General features: G+C 39.1%; 1 protein-coding gene across 9 annotated transcripts in view; it reads left to right on the top strand.

Moving 5' to 3' along the window:
• sh3pxd2aa (SH3 and PX domains 2Aa) overlaps positions 1-21,929 on the top strand; it is a 137,728-nt gene that overhangs the window by 106,904 nt on the left and 8,895 nt on the right. For 5 of the 9 annotated variants that reach the window (XM_048196363.1, XM_048196360.1, XM_048196366.1 and 2 more), the window contains 7 exons: positions 8,051-8,164; positions 9,798-9,881; positions 18,644-18,761; positions 19,718-20,097; positions 20,359-20,373; positions 21,207-21,256; positions 21,355-21,474. In XM_048196363.1, coding sequence (XP_048052320.1) covers positions 8,051-8,164; positions 9,798-9,881; positions 18,644-18,761; positions 19,718-20,097; positions 20,359-20,373; positions 21,207-21,256; positions 21,355-21,474 — 881 coding nt within the window. The remainder of the gene's footprint in view (positions 1-8,050; positions 8,165-9,797; positions 9,882-18,643; positions 18,762-19,717; positions 20,098-20,358; positions 20,374-21,206; positions 21,257-21,354; positions 21,475-21,929) is intronic. The other 4 variants (XM_048196361.1, XM_048196364.1, XM_048196365.1 and 1 more) reach the window with 3 other exon arrangements.

The raw sequence follows: 21,929 nt of genomic DNA, 5'->3' as shown, positions 1-21,929 counted from the left end.
GAACTGTTTTTGTTCATATAATGAAAGTCAAAGGGGTCCAAAACAACATTGTTTTCTCACTGATTTATGTTTTTGATTGGTAGCACAATTCCTTGAAGATTTCACTCACTTTTCTATGAACTGGTCCAGGAAAACAAGTGCAGGAAAGAAAAAACATGTTTGTGCTTTTCCTTCATCAGACTTCCTACAAAAACATACTTTGTCACTAGAAACAATGGAAATAACCTGTTAAACATGAAAGTATTACGCAATCATTTAAGATATTTTTCCTTAAATAGAACCTTTTTGGCATAAAGATTCTTGAAAATTGAGTCAAGAACCTTGCCATTCTATATAGAACCCCATTTAACTTTTTTCTAAGAGTGTAACTTTAATTAATGTTTTGTTGTTATTGCTGTTTACAAAATTCTCACATCAGTTACTCATCCTTTCATCATTCCAAACCTGTATTCACTCATATTTAAATTTTGTGCTTCTCTTTCAGTTACAATTAGTTAGGCATGTGTGTTTTTGATACATATTGTTTGTTTCTGAAGTTCCCCATTGTTTTCTCACTGACTTACGTTTCTGATTGGTAGCACGTTTCCATGAAGACATCACTCACTTTTTTATGAACCGGTCCAGGAAAACAAGTGCAGGAAAGAAAAAAACATGTTTGTGCTGATCTAAGACCAGCTGTTCCTGAACAAATCTCAACCACTGGAGCTTTTGAAAGAAAAACCACAACAGTGATCTTAGATCAGTGTGCATGAGCGACCGGCATCATCAGCCTTTGAAGTTCAGACCAAAGAGAGCCCCCTCCACCGCCTCAACTTTGTCAGATTACACAAAACCCATTTTGGTCCGAAGCCCAAAACCTGATACTCCAGCTTTTCAGGAAAGAACTTGAGTGTGACCGAATGTAGGCCAGACTTTCCACTGGCCTGGAGTTTGGAGAACGTCAGCTGAAATATCCTTTCAGTGATTTCAGTCTGAGCTCTGTTAGATTATTAATAATCACGTATGACATTTTATTGAAAGCAGTTATATTGATAGATAGTAGTTGTAAATTAAATCATTTTGTAGAGAATATATGTTTGTTTTTTTAAAAGACAGGGTTGGCTGGCGTATAGTTAAAAGTGAACAAGTGATTTTTTTTATTTATTTTTTTTACTTTAGTTCTGTCAAGAATTATTGAGCGGCCAAAGTGTGAACTTAATAAAAGCAACATGTTCAATTTTTTTCTTCACTTCTGGACCTATTTTAAGCCTTCTGCTCTCTCTCTCTCTCTCTCTCTCTCTCGTTCTCTCTCATTCCACTGTAACTCATCTGTACACTGTAAACCCAAATAAGTTGGCAGAACTCAAAAAATGTGAGGTAATCAGTTACATAAAATAAAAATAAAAAATCCCAGCACAGTTTCAGCTAAATTTAAGTTTGTTTAAATTAAAAGAAACAAGTTCATAAAACTCAAAACAATGAAACAATTCAGATGACTTAAAATGTGTCAGTTTTGTGAACCCTAAAGAAATAGAAAGTTCTAAATACTCATAAAAGTTGATTTGATTGAACTAATTCGTTTAATTTGAGTTGGCTCTACTCAAACCAATTAATTATTTTGAGTATTAGGGTTTACAGTGTATAGAACAACATTCACTTCACATTCTCAGAGTTTCATAATCTATGATATAATTTGTTTTCATGTTTTTATTTCTGTTTGCTACTTCAGCCCCAAAATAAGAAAGTGAAAGGCACTTTTATTTTTGCCTGTCTTGATGTTTTTTTCTTCTTCTGGCTGGTTGGATGGAGGGGAATGTGTGGTGAAAATTTCAGCTTTGAAGTTTAGGCCAAACATCTGCTCTCTCTCTCTCTCTCTCTTTTTCCTCATTGTCTGTTTTGTTCAGCCATTCTCGGTTCTTGCCTTTTCTTTCCTCTTTTTCATTTCAGTGTAATTCAACTATATTTTTGGATCCTCAGTGCTAAGCATCAAAATAGTATCACATGAGCTCAAATCTAAAAGTGTCATTCAGCAGAATATGACCAAATATTCAATATTGGTGGGCCAAAATGCCTAAAACCCATATTGATTGATCTTTAATCTTAATGTTGGGGATGTTAGTGGTAGTGTGAGCATTATGACATCACAATCAGACCTTCGTTTTCAGGCATTTAGTGCCTAAAATAACTGTTATTAAATATTATATGCTGCTGTCTTTATTGGAAGACTTTCAATCTTAAAGTTAAACAAAAGAATCGTTCTTTCTTTCTGCATTTGTGTTTCTTTGTTCTTTCTTTTGTCTGTTCATTTTGTCTGTTTTTAGTTTGTCTGTTCATTCATCAGTTCTCTAGTCCATTCATGTATTATTTCATCATTTGTTTTTGCCTTTTTTTAATTTTTAGCTCATTATTTTTTCCATTTGTTTTGGGTTTTTGTCTGTTTTTCGTCTGCTCATTCATTCATACTTTTTTTGTTTGTTCTTTCATGCTTTTTTCGTCCGTTGTTCTCTCGTCCATTCCTTTTCCTGTGCATTCTTTCTTTCATCCACTCATTCATTGTTTGTTTGTTCTTTCCTCCTTCCATTCTTTTGTTTCTTTTTTCATTCATTTGGCAGTGGTGATGTTTGCTATTTCGACTAGTGGCAGCAAAGGGAATTGCAAAAAATTGTGATTGTTTTTAAACTTATTAACTGGTTCCACAAAGTTGTTTGGTGCGTAAATCTATATGCTTATTCCAGGAATACAGCTGTGATCTGCACTCAAAAACCTTTAGGCACTTTATTTCATATTTTATCTCATTATTCACAGGGGAATAATGAGATAAAAATATGAAATAAAGTGCCTAAAAGTTTTTGATTGCAGATCACAGCTTTATTCTTGGAATAAACTTATTAACTGGCCTTCAATTCTTCAACCAAACAGGTAATCCAAGACTCACACCGCTGGTTGAGCCAGAAGTTAATATTGCTCAAACAAACAATGTTTTGATAGTGTCTGCACATTAAACTAGAATAGGAGAAAGTATTAAACATCAAAACCTAATCATATCTTACTGTGTACACACATACATAAACAAGCTTACATGACCTACTCCCCAACCATGTGTGTATCAGAACAGAAGTTCAGGGCACACACATGCAGCTTTCAGAAGAAACATTTCTTAGAAGCAGATACGCAGTCTAAGATTTATTAGCCTGTTATGCAGAAGCACCATCTTTCTCAGAAAGGCCTAGATCTTTTGCTTTGAAGAGCAAGCCCACCTGTATCTCAGCAGATAGACTTCTGTTGTCTGTTTTCGTGTGAGAGGATCGTAACATCCTGAACTGCAGAAGAGTACATCGTTTCAGCATTAAAAATGTGTTTCTGCTCTGTCAAGCAAAAGTTTAGCTTTGAAACTTGGCAGGCATTACACATAGTATCAGTCTTAGCTTTCAAGTCATTTTAGCTGAAATCGGATTAGAGGAGCTGAGTCAGTTAACACCATTTTCTGACTGTTCATATTCATTATTGCTACAAACCCGATTCCAAAAAAGTTTGGACATTGTACAAATTGTAAATAAAAACAGAATGCAATGATGTGGAAGTTTCAAATTTCAATATTTTATTCAGAATACAACATAGATGACATATCAAATGTTTAAACTGAGAAAATGTATCATTTTAAGGGAAAAATACGTTGATTTTAAATTTCATGGCATCCACACATCTCAAAAAAGTTGGGACAAGGCCATGTTTACCACTGTGTGGCATCCCCTCTTCTTTTTATAACAGTCTGCAAACGTCTGGGGACTGAGGAGACAAGTTGCTCAAGTTTAGGAATAGGAATGTTGTCCCATTCTTGTCTAATACAGGCTTCTAGTTGCTCAACTGTCTTAGGTCTTCTTTGTCGCATCTTCCTCTTTATGATGCGCCAAATGTTTTCTATGGGTGAAAGATCTGGACTGCAGGCTGGCCATTTCAGTACCCGGATCCTTCTTCTACGCAGCCATGATGTTGTAATTGATGCAGTATGTGGTCTGGCATTGTCATGTTGGAAAATGCAAGGTCTTCCCTGAAAGAGACGACGTCTGGATGGGAGCATATGTTGTTCTAGAATTGGATATACCTTTCAGCATTGATGGTGCCTTTCCAGATGTGTAAGCTGCCCATGCCACACGCACTCATGCAACCCCATGCAACCTGCAGGCTTCTGAACTGGCTTCTAGATGATGATAACTTCAAACTCTTTGCAGTTTTTCTCTGAGAAACTCCTTTCTGATATTGCTCCACTATTTTTCGCCGCAGCATTGGGGGAATTGGTGATCCTCTGCCTATCTTGACTTCTGAGAGAAACTGCCGCTCTGAGAGGCTCTTTTTATACCCAATCATGCCAATTGACCTAATAAGTTGCAAATTGGTCCTCCAGCTGTTCCTTATATGTACATTTAACTTTTCCGGCCTCTTATTGCTACCTGTCCCAACTTTTTTGGAATGTGTAGCTCTCATGAAATCCAAAATGAGCCAATATTTGGCATGACATTTCAAAATGTCTCACTTTCAACATTTGATATGTTATCTATACTCTATTGTGAATAAAATATAAGTTTATGAGATTTGTAAATTATTGCATTCCTTTTTTATTCACAATTTGTACAGTGTCCCAACTTTTTTGGAAACAGGTTTGTACATTGGAGGTCCAGTGTTTGAAATGCTCTTAAATGTCTTCTCTGAAGGTGTGAAATTATGTCTTTAAAGGTGCACTTAGTAACTCTTATTTTGTTTATGTTGTCTTGGACACCTATTGGTGCGGATGCAACATCACAGAAAGGTTTTCGGTTACCAGTGTAACTTTAGAAATATGCTATTCACTGTCAGCCGCGATTGAATTATTCAGAAAATGTCCAATAACATGGTGATTACTGAAATAAAGTAGTATTTGGCTTGTCATGTGATTCCAATATGGCTGCCTCCATGAGGCCACCCACCCCATGTAAAATAAAACAGCTTTTATTAGGCAACTGAGAAGACTAGAGTCTTCATGTGTATACTAAATTTTATTTTTGTTATACATAATTACATTTCTTTTACTTAAGAAATTTTACAAATATCCTAAAAGTACTATTCATTTTGTTAATGTGTAAAGCTTTTAATGTGGGATAATTGACTGAGTGCACCTCAAATGTTGTACTGAAGGCTGTGATGACACACACCTATATATACACGAAAATAGATAAACAAACACCCAGCTATTCCAATGAAAAGCATCTTTGTGATGGCTAAACTGCGCGAAACCCTTGCCATTTTGCATTTTGATTGAATCGACCCTCTGTGCTTGCCGTAGACGGTTCCTGGTGTGCACAAACAGGGAGACAGTATCTCATTCAAAGAGGGTCAGTCAGGCAGGGTGGCCACAACCTGCTCTAAGCTCTCTCACAAATTCATTAGCAGTTTCATACTACTCGTGTGTATGCGTTTGTGAGAGAGATTTGCTGTGTCAGTGTGGTCTATTTGACTCAAATGAATCTTATGATTTCTGTATGTAAGCACTGTTGTGATTTTGTTGGCACACTGACTCAGTTGTAGCACCAGTTTTCTGATCTCTGTGTTTGTTTCTGTCTCTCAGTAGTGTATGTCTTCTAACTACTGGCATTGCAGAGCATTTAGTATGAGAGCCAGTGTTTCTTTGGGTTTAAAGTGAACATTACCATCCAAATGTTTGGGGTCGGTAAGATTTTTAAATGTTTTTAAAAGAAGTCTATTATGCTCACCAAGGCTGCATTTATTTCATTAAAAATACAGTAAAAATATAGCGAAATTTCACATTCTGATCCTTCAGAAAGCATTCTAATATGCTGATTTACTGCTCAAGAAACATTTATGTTGAAAACAGATGTACTGCTTAATACTGGAAACTGTGATGCATTTTTTTCAGTGGCTAGTTGCATAAAATGCTTAGACTAATCTTACAAGTTAATATCTAATAGTATCTTTTCAATACTTTTTTGTTTTTTTAAGTTAGTTACATAAAAAGGTAGATTTGTCTAATTTGAATCTGAGAAACAGAACTGATTAGCCTAACTAATTGGTCTAAATAGTTGGTCAGACTAGTTCTTAAAACAAAACAAAAGTGGCTATGTTAATGCAATTGGCCACATGATTCTTTGATGAATACAAAGTTTTTCTGAAAAAAATTCTCCACTAATACACAACCCCCCCCCCAAAAACCCCAACCCCAACCCACAAAATTTGGATGTACTTTTGTTTTTAGTATCATGTTAATTCTAGAGTTGAAGTCTATCTTGTGGTCTTGAGACCACATAAACATGGTCTGGGTCTGGGTCTCAAAACCTGAAGTTTTGGTATGGATATGGATCTTGGTTTATGGTCTCAGAAAAGACCACAGTCTATTTCCAACATACTGAAGATGATAATTATGTCCACCGCAGGTCGGTGCGGCATCTTCACCATCGCAAAGGATTTACAAGAATTCCATGACTGTAAATGGCAACAAAGCCACTGTACAAAGCAGGGTTTGAAAAGAAAGATGATGAACCAAATATGGGGTTTAGCCTTGGTCTTGAAGGGTCTAGTATGCCACCGCAAATGTTAAAATATGCTACCGTTCAGATGTTTGGGGTCAGTCTCTTTTGTATCTCTTATGTTCACCAAGGCTGCATTTATTTGATCAAAAATGAATATTGATTTTACAATTTAAAATAACTTTTTCTCTTTTAATATATTTTAAAATTTAACTGTAATAGCAAAGCTGAATGTTCAGCATCATTACTCCAGTCTTCAGTGTCACATGATCCTTCAGAAATCATTCTAATATGATGATTGATGCTCAAGAAGTGTTTCTTATTATGATCAATGTTGACAACAGTTGTGCAGTTTTTTTTGGTAAATCATAAAATGTCATAAATGTTTTTACTGTCACTTTTGTCACTCATCCTTGCTGAATAAAAGTATTAATTTCAGTCTAAGCGAAACAATCTTACTGACCTCAAACTTTTGAATGGTAGTCTATATGTCTAAGTGTTTTTGCACATGTGTGATGTGGGTGAATAAATGTCATCTAAAGCGCACAGTACTTTGACATCATTATTGGCCCGAGTTGGTTGAGAACATTTGCTGTTGATCACTTAGCGCCCTGTCAAAAGACTTGCTTCTGTGTCATTATGATGTCAGAGCTATATTACTGCTGACTGATGACATCACACTGTTATGAACAGCTTACCAGCAATGCTCTGTTACCGTGGCAACAGGCTCGCTCAGAAAGATCTGGGTTTCAGCTTGAGAAGTGTTTTGAATTTTCATTCATTGGCATTCACTTATGTTAGCTTTGCATTTTCATGCGAGTGTGCCAAATATATGGTTTTAATTCTGTAACCTTAGTGAATTGTAGTTTTGCACAGTTTGATTTACTCAAATGACTTTTTCTTGAAGGTTGTATGAGCCTCTCTTGGTGTATCACTTTTTTCTTGGTCTCAGAATCATCTTTTAGTTATTTTGGAAATGTAACACCAAAAAACAAAACATCATAATCCACATTTCGAAAACAAATCGTAATCCTGACACTACATTTAACAAATTCACCATTTATTCAGACACATGAAGGAGGAGCCGAAAGACATAATTTTAATTGATGAGGTTATTTTGGCCAAAAACACACAAGCAAACACATATTAGGTCATAAAACATGTCATCATGTCAGACACATCCAACCCTCCTCATGTTTGACTGTGCATACAAACACAATAATGTTCACCCTCAATGATATTTATAACAGTGTGAGGTCTAATTGATCCCAAATGATAAACAGGAAGTGTACTGAATTCATAAACACATTGCCTGAAACTAAATAACACCAGAGAGAGTGTGTTTGTAAGTAAGGTGGAAACCAAAACTTTGCATCTCATCAGATTAGTGAAATCCAAATGTTTATGCATTAGTGTTTGTTTGCAAAGCATAGATGCATCACCTTTCCCTAAATATAGTAAGGTGGTGAAAACAGGATCATTTATTCATAAGCTCAATCAGTATTTTGCACTATATATTAGGTGAAAAATGATGTCTTATGGATGTTTTTTTGTAGGCTGGTGGTTTGTCAGCACAGCTGAAGAACAGGGCTGGGTTCCTGCCACGTACCTGGACTCTCAGAGCGGCACCAGAGATGATCTGGACCTGGGAACATCTAGATCTGGAGAAGGTAGGACACACCAATTACACTCTCTTTCCTACTTTCACATGCACAAACAAGAAAAACCAATACTTGTATAAGGTGATCTGTTTTGCATTCATTGACCAATCACCACCCAGGGCCATACATATCCATTTTATAAAGTCTGTACACCAAATTTTCTTTGAGAAACTTCTGCTTGTTTAAGAAAAAGAGTGAGGGCTTAAGGACTGTGAGAGACCATCGATTGGAGAAGGAGAAATGAAGGAAAGAAGGAAGGCTCTCTCCTCCATCATGAAAGTGTGGCAATCATAATAAATGACTTCTCTAAAAGATTGCACTTGTACATTTGGTTGTACTTTATAGTGTGTCATAACTACACACCACATTGAATCTGGGTGTTTTCTCAACTTTGGGCACTTTTGGCCCTGTGGACTTTTTTGAAACATTTAGATAGAATTTTATTTATTTATGCAATGAAGATTCCCACCGCTGTGTCATTTCCACCACATCTTATACTGTGTTTATTAGCATTATGTGGTTGAAACATTTCAGAATAAAATGGCCGATATCTGTCATTGCTAGCATTTTATGAAATAATATTTTCTGACTTTTTGCATATATAGATCAACCAAATTATGGCTTGACTGGAAGTGACGCACAATAAAAACGGGCTGTTTAGAAGTGATATTTAGCTTGATTGTAATAACATAAAATAATTCACATTTTTATGGTGGATATATTTTAGGTTTGAAAGGCTCAAGGGTAAAACAATAAAATACACATTTGAAAAGTGACAATTTTTTTGTTGTTGTTGTTGTTTTTGTCAGATGTTGAAAGGATTTTGGGATGTGCAAAATAAAATAAGATTTTCATTTCCTGTCATCTCCTGGAATGTAAATTGCCCACAGTTGAAGAAACACCCATCTGTTTTCTCACTGCAATGAAACAAACATAAAAACCCCCATGTAGTCTCATTATAAACTTGTCCCTTTCTAATCCTCCTGTACCGTCTTCCCAAACCCTGAACATCTGCTGCCATCAGCATTTCCTGGGTTCAGTTTTCTGTCTTAGCGAACCACATTTTTAGCTGCATTTTGAAATGTATGCCACTAAAAGCCTCAAAGTGTAAGATTAGGAGCAGTCAGGTTGGAGATAAAGCTTTCACTACTATCTTTGTGTTGAATAGATCGATACATCCCTTCACGTGAACACAATTTATTGATCTCCGAGGGGTAATTTACCTTTCCGTATGGAGACAACGGCTTCATTTATGGATGTTGCTGCTTTTTTCAGACTGAACTTCATTTGAACTAGCCATCTAACGTTTCTTTAGTTCAACACTTTTTTTCCTCTGGAATGTATGGAGATGATGAGTGTAAAACCTCTGTTAAATACATGAATTTTCCACTCTCTAACACAATAAAAAGTGTAAGCACTTTAAGTGCGCCACTAAAATCCAATAACACATGTATTAATCCAAATACTTCATTGCTTGCCATCATCATTCAAGCCAAGAAACCTCCTAACCAATCACAAAGCTCTTTTCTTTCATGTAATAATGTGTCTTTATTACACTAATACCAGTGTTCCTCCTGAGTTGTTTACGTTGAGTTTGTCATGTCTCTCTTTTCTTTCTGCTGTCCTCATTCACCCTTGTCAGTTACTAAGAGACGTAAGGCTCATCTGAAGAGGCTCGACCGGAGATGGACACTAGGGGGAATAGTCAACCGCCAACAGAGCCGAGGTGAACACACATGCAATCACGCATGCCTGCATAGACTGATCACATGCAAGCAGTCACGTGTGTGACCAATCTGCATGGTGCGTTTGTGTGTTTGTGCAGGTTTACACAATGATTAGCTTAAATACGCACACAAACACACTCTTTAGAAACCTAAACTCTAATAACTTCTGGATCTGGCTCCCAAAGCATGCTGGGTGGTCTGTTTCATCTGCACTCCATCATAAAATCTTTATTATACTTTGCTTGCTTTATGTCTCTATTTGTGTATATGTGTATCAAAATTAGATAAGTTTGTTTGCAGATGAAGAAAATGATGTTTCTCGGGATAAATATTGGTTTAGAAGTATATAATAATTCTGAAATATTGTAGTCTGATATCTTCAGTATGTGCCTGAAATCTCACGAATGGCATTAGAGTCCAGAGTCTTGATCATAAGAGCTCAGATTGGTTTATGGTGGTAAATGATTTGGTTCTGGTCTAGCTGGTGGACCAATAACTGCTGGTCAGCCAGCTTCTTTTTTCTACTTTTCTCTTAGAGCCTACTAACCAAGTAACTCTTGCAGGTTAACACAGTAGGTGTGTCCAATCATACTCCTGGAGGACCAATGTCCTGCAGAGTTGAGATCCAACCAGCTCCAACACACTTGTCTGGAAGTTTCTAGTGAAGCTGAAGACCTTGATTAGCTGGTTCAGGTGTTTTTCAGTAGGGTTGGAGCAAAACTCTGCAGGACAGTGGCAGGATTGGACCATGGTTTAAAGGGATAATTCACCCCAAAATTAAAAAAAAATGATAGTCCATCTTCTATGGAACTACTATAAGAAATGTCTTTGTGGGGTTTTTTTTTTTTTGGCCAAACAATGAAAGCCAATGGGGGGCCAATGCTGTTTTGGTCCCCCATTTACTACTATGGACAAAAACATACTTCAAAAACGTCTCGGGTTACAGATGTAACCCTGGTTCCCTGAGTAGGGAACGAGACGCTGTGTGGTAACGCATTGGGAACCTTCTGCGTGATGTCGTCACTGAAGCACTCATGTATCTAACCAATCGCGTAGCGAGACGTCAGAGACGGGTGACGTCACGGACCAGGAAACTATAAAGCATACCCGGATGCAGAGCACGCTAGCTTCTGGATAAGTCTGAGACAAATGCTCGCAAGTATGCAGGGGGTACGGCAAGAGACGCAGCGTCTCGTTCCCTACTCAGGGAACCAGAGTTACATCTGTAACCCGAGACGTTCCCTTTCGTGGGAACTGTCGACGCTGCGTGGTAACGCATTGGGAACGCTATCCCAACTGTGCCGTAGCGGCAAGTACTTGCCAAGTTATCTTGACAAAACTGATGACCCCGGAGTGGAGCCGACATCAAGGTTATAAAACCTCACAAATGTGTGCTGGCATGACCAACCAGCTGCATCACAGATGTCACTGATGGAGACACCTGACATCAAAGCCTTTGATGCCGCCATACCCCGCGTCGAATGGGCACGAACATTTAAAGGAGAAGGCTGTCCGGCCGCATCATATGCAAGTGTGATGGCCTCGACCACCCACTTGCTCATCCTCTGCTTGGATGCAGGGCCCCCTTTCTTAGGGGACCCATAGCAAGCAAAAAGCTGATCAGTCTTACGCCACAGGGCAGCTCTGTGGACGTAAGTATCCAAAGCCCTTACAGGGCAGAGCAGATTCAGTCTTTCCTGATCCGAAGATTTAAAAGGAGGAGGATAGAAGGCCTGGAGCACGATGGGACCTGGAACATGGGTAGGGACCTTAGGGACATAGAGTCATATTCGTGAATGTGCGGGGTGATAACGATAGGCCAAACGGAAGAACCCTGTATTGGTAAGCTTCGCCCCCAAAAGCAAACCTGAGGAACTTCCTGTGAGAAGGATGGATGGACACATGAAAGTATGCATCTTTCAGGTCTATCGCCACAAACCAGTCCTCGGACCTGATCTGTGGGATAAACACGCGTAAATCTATGATAGGACGTAGTCCTCCATCCTTCTTCGGAACAATGAAGTAACGGCTGTAAAAACCTGACAGCTTGCTGGGAGGAGAGACCCTTTCTATAGCTCCTTTTTGCAAGAGTGTCATAACCTCTTGTTCCATCACCAGAGACTGCTCGGGGGTCACCACTGTGGGAAGGACCCCGTTGAATCTGGGCGGGCGAGACCCGAACTGTATTCTGTAACCCTTTTCTATCATGAGCAGCACCCAATTCGATATATTTGGAAGAAGTTTCCACTCTGCCAAAAAATCTACTAAGGGAACCAGTCTCTCGAGACTGGCCTCTGGTGTTTTTTGAGCACTTGGCTCGGTGCTCTGACGCGGCGCGCCGGCAGATGACAACCGAATCAAGTGGCCGGCCCTCCTCGAAGGACTGGCGGGGACCGCCGTGCCCTGACGCACACTGGGTGGCAGGGTTGACGGACTGATCCCCTGAGGGTGCCGAAGGGGAGCGGGGATCAGATGTACTTTTCCCCGGCTTCCTTCGGAGGGGGCCACCCTCATTGGGTCCTGACCCACAGATGTCAGGACCGCTTTGAAGCCTTCCGAGCGATGATAACGGCCCGCAGGTCCGTTTTGCCCTTGGAAGGCTTCTTCTGAGCGGACCGACCCGATCCCCAAGCTGTCTGCGGGGGAGCGCGGGCGGCCACGCTCACCTTTTGTTGCGCTCTGTGGTGCGCTGAGGAGCTCGTGGATGGCCGAGGCTGCTCCCGCTCAGCAGCCTCGGGGGAATAGAGCGGCGGGGGATGAACCTCTGGAACGCCGCTGACTGTTTTTTAGCCTCCTGGAACCTCTCGACGACTGTATTTACAGCGTCGCCGAAGAGGCCCGCAGGGGACAGCGGCGCGTCCATAAGGGCAGCTTTATCTCGCTCCCTTATGTCCGAGAGGTTCAGCCACAAATGTCTCTCCGTGGCCACCAAGGCTGCCATAGACCGGCCGATTTCTTTGGCCGTCTCTTTGGTGGCACGGAGAGCGAGATCAGTTACCATCCTGATCTCTTGGATGCAATCAAATGTGGCCTCCCCGCTCTCATCAATCTCCCCCAGCAGGTCTGCTTGATAGGCTTGAAGCAGCGACATGGTATGCAGGCATGCCGCCGCCCGACCCGCTGCCGTATATGCTTTGCCCACCAAGCTTGATGTAGTTCTTAGCGGCTTGGTGGGCAGTGTCGGGGCTTTTAGCGACGACGCCGACTCGGGTGAGAGATAGCCCGCGAGCGTCTCTTCAACCCGGGGCATCGCCGCATAACCGTGCCGTTTCAGCCCCACTATATTGCTATAGACGGATGTTTGGGGGCTGAACACGCGATGTTGCACGGGCCTCTTCCACGACCTCGACACCTCAGTGTGAAGGTCAGTGAAAAAAGGCAAACCCCGACGCTGGGGTAGCGACCGCTGGCCAATCGATTTTTAGTTTGGCAACAGCCCTGGTCACTCCCTCCAGGAGCTCCTCACATGCTGGGGAAGAGGATGGCGGGTCCTCTTCCCCAGTCTCGACGCTCACCACGTCAACCTCCTCGGAGGAAGAGAGATGAAGCGCCGGTGCCTCTCTCTGGGGGGAAGAAACCGTTATGCGTGCTTCCGCCACCTGAGAAGAGACACTGGGGCTGGCGGGTAAAGGGCGAGATAAGGCTGGGCCCGTCTCAACCCCCTCCGCCAGCTCCATTTGCGAACCCCACGACAACAGCCGGCGCTGCGCCTCAGCAGCAGCAGGACCCGACCCGCGAGGAACGCTCACCGGAGCACCCTCCTCGAAGAGTGCCCGGCGAGATTTCAACACTCTGAGGGTTAACTTTTCGCAATGCACGCAGACAGCTCCCTCAAGAGCTGCCTGGGCATGCTCAACCCCCAGACAAACGACACACATGTCATGTGTGTCCCCGTCCGGGATGTATCTAGGACAGGGATGCACACATTTCCTGAATCGTTTTTCCGCCATTATATGTCTTAATACTGTGTGGTGTACTACAGCTCTTGTCCTCAGACGAAGAGTTTTTGTCTTTCTGATAATAAGGAGACAAACAACACCAAATAAGACAGACAAGATAACATAGAGCGCTTTGTTGAAGACACAGAAGCTAGCGTGCTCTGCATCCGGGTATGCTTTATAGTTTCCTGGTCCGTGACGTCACCCGTCTCTGACGTCTCGCTACGCGATTGGTTAGATACATGAGTGCTTCAGTGACGACATCACGCAGAAGGTTCCCAATGCGTTACCACGCAGCGTCGACAGTTCCCACGAAAGGGAAGTTATTTTTGGTGTTCCACAGAAGAAAAAAAATCATTCTGGAATTCAGCGGTCAGATTTGGCATCCTACAGTTTGGGTACATTAACAAAATTGGCTCAAATCTAAAGAGGATGAGCTGAATCACACATGAGGTTTGACCTTTCAAAATCCCAGTGTTTAAATCTAAACATCATCAAATAAGGACCAATGTCTAGACCTTTGGTGGAAATGTATGTTTGTATGGTAATGAGTCTCCTTGGAGATCTGCAGTTTCATGTTGAGTCATAAGGAATAGACCTCCATGGTTGTAATTCCCCCAGTTTTCCATTTGTGTACTCTTAGAGTGTGCTAACATGTCATGAACACCGTGCACATGGCTTTAAGTAGAGCAGGGATGGGCAGCTTCAGGTCCTGCAGAGTGTAGCTCCAACCCTGATGAAAACTCACCTGCCTGTAGCTTTCTAGTAATCCTGAAGACATTGATTGGCTTGTTCAGGTGTTTGAATAGGGTTGGAGCTCAACTCTACAGGACTGTAGTTGCCCATCCCTGAACTAGAGCATGCTGGATCTGGAATTGGTGGGAGCATAAGAGCTTTTTCATGCTGCATCACCCTGACTGGGACCGTGCGAATGTCTACTAAGACTCCTAAGATATGAAATACCGGGTCTTATGTTTATGGAATGAGTTAAGTTAACAAATCTCTCAAATCTTCATGTCCTCCAGCAACCACCACTAATAACCGTGGTATTTTAGGCAAAACTATGGCTACCATGGTCAAATTTTTTACAAGGATTGTTTTTCTCTTTTCTTCTGAAAGTGGCTCATGCAGATTGGGATAAAATTTCTGGTTTTAGATTGAATGTGACACTGTTACAGTAACTCTGTAGCTGCCTTTCCCCTCATTATTTTTTCCTTACTTTGCTCTGCATCATTGGAGAAGTCGTTGGAAACTCGCAGTGGAAAGTATGGAAGTAGGTCATTGGCTCGCTGTGTGTGACTGCATTTAATCCTGTTATTTTTTTTTACTGTATACATACTAATGAGTCAGAGAGCACCACGGTTGATCCAGAGACAAAGAACAGCCAGGAGTTTCAGAGGGAACGTTTCTCCATAAACACAAGTTGCAACCTTCAAAACAGGTCAGAGGTAGTGATGGCTTCAGAGTGGTTGCTTGAAATACACTAGAAATACAAAGAATGTCTTTTGCAACATAATGGTTTCAAAACCCATACTGAAATTCAGGACTAAGAGCCCTTGGATCTTCATTTACAAGCAAGTTCTTACAAAGTACATTTGATTCATGATATAATATTGGAGAAAGTATCATCATTTATTGATGATATTGATGATCGTTTACTCACCCTCATGCCCCAAACCACTATTTATTTAAGTACTGTTCTTCTTTTCATACCACAAAAGGAGATGTTTGGCAGCATAAGTGTCTTGATGTTGAATATGTTTTAAGTAAATAAACTTAAGTCATTTTTCTCAAACAAAGTGTCATATGTCTTCTGTACACCTGGAATATACCGTACAGTCCAAAAGTTTGGAACCACTAAGATTTTTAATGTTTTTAAAAGAAGTTTCGTCTGCTCACCAAGGCTACATTTATTTAATTAAAAATACAGTAAAAAACAGTAATTTTGTGAAATATTATTACAATTTAAAATAACTGTGTACTATTTAAATATATTTGACAAAGTAATTTATTCCTGTGATGCAAAGCTGAATTTTCAGCATCGTTACTCCAGTCTTCAGTGTCACATGATCCTTCAGAAATCATTCTAATATGCTGATTTGCTGCTCAAGAAACATTTATGATTATTTTCAATGTTGAAAACAGTTGTGTACTTTTTTTTTCAGGATTCCTTGATGAATAGAAAGTTCAAAAGAACAGCATTTATCTGAAATACAAAGCTTCTGTAGCATTATACACTACCGTTCAAAAGTTTGGGGTCAGTAAGAATTTTTATTTTTATTTTTTTGAAAAGAAATTAAAGAAATGAATACTTTTATTCAGCAAGGATGCATTAAATCAATCAAAAGTGGCAGTAAAGACATTTATAATGTTACAAAAGATTAGATTTCAGATAAATACTGTTCTTTTGAACTTTCTATTCATCAAATAATCCTGAAAAAAAATATTGTACACAAATATTTTGTACAATTGTACACATTAAATGTTTCTTGAGCAGCAGATCAGCATATTAGAATGATTTCTGAAGGATCATGTGACACTGAAGACTGGAGTAATGATGCTGAAAATTCAGCTTTGTCATCACAGGAATAAATTACTTTGTGAAATATATTCAAATAGAAAACAGTTATTTTAAATTGTAATAATATTTCACAATATTACTGTTTTTTTTTTTACTGTATTTTTAATTAAATAAATGTAGCCTTGGTGAGCAGACGAAACTTCTTTTAAAAACATTAAAAATCTTAGTGGTTCCAAACTTTTGGACTGTACTGTAGCACAAAACTTGCACGGTCCATTTTTTCTCAACACATGGTCACCATTCACCTTTAATCAGCATTTCTCTAAACTTCTCCTTTTCTGTTCTATGAAAAAATGAAAGTTGTAAAGGGTTTGGAATAACATGAGGATGAGTAAATGAACTTTTTTCATTTTTGGATAAAGTATTCCTTCAAGCGTGTCAGGAGCTGCAGAAATCAGAAATCAGCTCAGGTTCAGACAGCGCCTGCCGGACCCAGTACGACTTTTGGTTAGCTTATATGAAATGTTAAAGCAAGCAATTTTCAGGAAGGTCAATATGACAGCTAGAATGATCTGCGTACCCACAATCTCTCTCTCGTTTCGTATCGCAGTGGTTTTTAGGTCACGGAGGCTGAGGGAGAAAATGCCTCTGTTGGCACACGGCTCCACAAGTGCATGCAAAACTCAAGTAATGTGTTCTGGACCGACCTGACTTTTTCCACCATCCAGAACAGTCCTCCATGAAAATACTGCTGACTGCTGGAAAATGTGTTTTTGAGGCATTTCTTTTTGTGTGTGTTTTAGCTCTTTTATTTTTGCCCTCACATCTCTCACTCCTGTTGGTTGTCATCTGTCCACACTATGACTTTCATCTGTGGAAGTCAAAAGGAGATGTTTAGCAGAATGCCTGCAATCAGTTCTTTTACATTTTGTAAAAAGTTTAGTGTTGGTTTAAGGTCAGAAGTTCAGAATGAGATCAGCACAGGGTAGTTTCTTCTCTGTCGTATGTTCGCTTGAAAGATTTCCCAGCTTGTCTGCTCCCGGGAAAGCTTGAAGTGTTGATAAAGACGTTGCGAAAGACAGTGACTAACTGCCCTGACCTCATGTCATCTGTTGCTGGCAGACTGTGTTATTCACTGCTTAGAAAAACTACATATAGGATATTCATCTCTCTTTTTGTTGTTTTTCTTTTTCAGCACTTCCCCCACTATTAGTCTTTTATCAGCTCTATTTCTGTTTCACTAAATCGAAATTTATAGCATTGCTCTGAGCAGACTGTAAGCTCCGTCGCAAAGGGATCGACATCAGAGTTTGATATGTAGATGTTAAACATAGTTGTGTAATATGTAAACACTAGCGAATTATGTTTTATGTGTGTTTTTAGGGAAGATAAATGCTTTATAAGATGTCAGGAGCTTTTGATGCAAAATGGTGGGAATAAAACTGGCTGTGATCAGTTATTTGTCTTACTGGGTGAATCTCACAAAACATGAACATATCCAGGACATATTTTAGCACAAGATAAAAAGAAAAAAATAAGTCTTCTATCTTGCTTGAAGAAAATGATGCCTAGTTTTGGGACCTTTACATATTTTAGTTTTGCATTGTATGATTATTTTTTTTATTAAGCACATATTCTTCCCCGATTCTTTACTGTAATGTGGAAAATAATATATTATTTAAAATGTTTTTTTTTATGTGTTGTTCTATTTTTAATATATGCTGATAAATGTTCTATTCTATTTTTGGGGAACTTGTGTCATTATGTCACAGTGCAGAAACTCTTAATGGTCCTAAAAGGCTTACAATATATATATATATATATATATATATATATATTTTTTTTTTTTTTTTTTTTTTTTTTTTTTTCTGTAGGCTTGGCATGGCCTGGACATGTTTGTATATGATTGACCCTACTAGGTATTTCATATGGAATAAGACTAGAGCCGGAGTGAAGAGGCTCACCATAATTATTGTGTCTTAGGGTTGTATTGCTCTGGTTACAGCAGGCTCATTGTCTCCTGGAGTTTCGTTAATGTTATTATTGACGGATTGAGAGATGATTGTGTTATTGTGCCTGTGGTGAAGGGTGAGTTTTGGATCGGTCTTACTGCAAACTTTGTGGTTTTGCTTCTGTTTTCCCACAGAAAGTCCTAAAATTTGTAAGTTTATAAGTTAGCAGTTGAATCCATTTGTCAACCCTCTTTTCACACCGCAGAAAAGGCAAAGGCCCAAGTACAGGACAACAAATAACAAAGAAATCCTTTTTTCATTCTTTTTCCCTTATCTGTCTTTTTTTTTAGAGGAGAAATATGTCACTGTCCAGCCGTATTCCAGCCAGGGAAAGGATGAGATTGGGTTCGAGAAAGGAGTAACCGTGGAGGTCATCCAGAAGAACCTGGAGGGATGGTGGTACATCAGGTAATCAATCTAGTCCTCAGACTTTAAGGTGCTATATTATGGAAATATTTGCTTTTTTATTATTTGGGAGTATTTTCTGATGATATTTCATTTCTTCATTGCAATACGATATTACTGAATACATAAAAGGTCTTCAGAAACATCTGCACTACTAGTTTACTATGTTATTACTGTATTAATTGGTATGTAATACTCTATATAGCAAATCTCAGCCTCTTGATTATATATATTAAAAGTTGTGCATCCTATTTTCCCTGCATACACATTACACACATGTACAGCAATATATACTATACAGCAAATCTCAACTGCCCGATTTTGTCACTTAATGTAAATATATATACCCCACAGCTCTATAAATAAAGTTAGATATGAAAGTATATCTAACTTTATCATACAGTACGCTCACGTAGGCAGTATATACTATTGACCTATGTTATATCTCAATTGCTTGTATTGTTGCGAAATATAAACTATATTACCACCCAATCTGCTAAAGGCATGAAGATATTAAAATATTATAAATATTAACATCATGAATTTCTGTAAAACCTTTTACAGAAAGCTTCAACTTTTGCTGTGCTTGAACGAAAAATGAGTCCTACTATCCTTGCATCTATTTTGTCATTCTCTCAACCCTTTTGGGATTGGGGCTGTACATGTACATATAATGTCATATAATTACTGTGTGTGTGTATATATATATATATATATATATATATATATATATTCTTCTGCATATTAAGGATACATAGAATTACAGCAGTTTTACATCAGGAATGATATGCGTTCATAAAGTGCTAGGACCTCATCTTACTTAAAACATTATGCTGACCTCTAGTGGTCAGTAGGAGAATGGTGAATGCATGGAGTTATAAAATGAATCATTTAATTTGCATGTGTAAAATGCAAACAGTTTTTGAAAGATGTGCAATACTGCTACTAATGTGTTGCAGGTATCAGGGTAAGGAGGGCTGGGCCCCAGCCTCATACCTGAAGAAACTGAAAGATGACCTTTCCCCAAGGAAGAAGACTCTGACTGGCCCCGTGGAGATCATCGGAAACATAATGGAGATCAGTAACCTCCTCAACAAGAAGGCTGTAAGCGAGAAGGACATTCAAACTGACGGAGAGGCCACCACCCCTGAGCGCCACATTTCTAAAAGTGAAATCAGTTTACCTATCCCGTATGCCCCAGAGGCTGGAGTGGCACCCACAGTGGTCACTGGTTTGGGAATGAACTCTGGATCTAGCGCCGCCCTACAGGAGAACAAGAGCAGGGCAGAGCCGGGGTCACCTGCCATAGCCCGGGTGGCACCACACAGAGTTGAGATAGGTGAGTAAACAGTTCGGTTATGGCATGTATTTACATAATTCACATGTTCAGAACAGAACAGAATAGAAAAGTTAGATATATTATGGAATTTATTTACTTTAATCCAAAACAAGTACATCTTGCTGAAGTAATTATAATATTTTTCTTAAAAATCTATATAGCTATATATTTTATATTCAATATATTCTATGTAATTGTATAATTATATAGCCATATTTGATATAATAAATATGTTTATGTTCCTGTTATTTTTGCACATAGGATTTGATGCCATAGGTAACATTTCTTTGTGGTAAACAGATGTTTTCTAACATTTTGTCCGAGTGTTGTGTACCTTGATAGTGACACATTCACTGTCTCTGTTGCTCAACATTCAGCCTGTCAACAGCTGTTTGCTTTTTGTTTGGTCTTGTGCCTACTTATTTGTCTAATGCCAAATGCACACTATACAACTGAAAAAATCCCATAGTGCTGTACTGCTCACATTACATGACATTCATTCTCGTAAATCTGTTTTGTTGTGGATGCTGAGATGCACACACTATTATTTCACCTTAACGAGTCCTTAACAGACAGCATATGATCCCAAAATTTCCAGGTCTTGGTTAAAACTTGCAAAGTAACTGATTCTATTCAGATAACTGCCAAAATGTTGCCTGATTTGACAGCAGTTTACGTTGTATGCATTTTACTAATAAATCTAAAAGCAAAAAGGATGAAACGTGACATTTAAAGTGAGGCAATGGTTAAAAAAGTAATGTTATTTTTAAGCTTCTCTATTTTCTCATTGGCTATTTCTTATCATTGCTCTCACTGCTTAATCAGTCATATCCAGGCCATCACATTTCTCACACTACAAGATTTCCTTGATATTTTTTTTCTTAAAACATGCTTGTTGTGAATGCATGCTTGAGTGTGTTGAAACACATCTCTGAACTTCTCTCTCATAATGAGGGTTAGTGATGGCACTGTAATCCAGTCTGGCTCCAATTTGACTTTTTTGTTAAAAATGCTAAATATTTGTTGGTGATAGACAAACTGGGAAATCTCTTAAATTAAAGTACTAAACTTGATTAAACTATGATAATGGTTTTATTTTCAACTGGCAGGATCTCCAAACCTCAGACAGAAACCACCTCCTCGAAGAGATGCAAATCTGGTAAGTTAAGTGGACCAAAATGAATTATTATCAAATTAAATTCATAGAGAGCAGCATTTATTTATTAGACAGTAACGTCTTTTTCTCCAAAACTTAAGGCATTCCAGTTGCCCAAACCTCCAGAGGCCCCTACTGTGGAAGCGGAGTACTACACCATAGCAGAGTTTCAATCCAGTATCTCAGATGGCATCAGCTTCCGTGGAGGACAAAAGGCTGATGTAAGGCTGATATATTCTAATATATCTGATATATTTTATTTTTCAAAAATGAAATATCTTTTGACTAATGAAAATAATAAAGTTTATTAAATCATAAATATATACAGTGGGGTTCAAAAGACTTATGCCACATTAAAGGTGCTCTAAGTGATGTCACGCGTTTTTAGGCCAAACATTTTTTTGTCACATACAGCAAACATCTCCTCACTATCCGATAGCTGCCTGTCCCCTGAACACACTGTAAAAAAACGCGGTCTCTGTAGTCGCCATGAGCTCCGAAAACGGCAATAAAAACAAACTGGTGCAGCCTGGACCACGAAACATAATAAACCTGCTCCAGCCAATAACCGACAAGAATGATTTTAAATGCGCGTTCATGACTGTTTCAGGAAGCACGGAGGGGAGGGGGAGGAGGAGGAGGAGGGAGGGTCTAGCTAGCCTCTGATTTGTTTGAC

Source organism: Megalobrama amblycephala, linkage group LG7, assembly GCF_018812025.1.
Source record: "Megalobrama amblycephala isolate DHTTF-2021 linkage group LG7, ASM1881202v1, whole genome shotgun sequence".
NCBI lineage: Eukaryota > Metazoa > Chordata > Actinopteri > Cypriniformes > Xenocyprididae > Megalobrama > Megalobrama amblycephala.
Note: the sequence above shows the minus strand (reverse complement) of the source record. Positions and strands in the feature narration are given on the sequence as shown.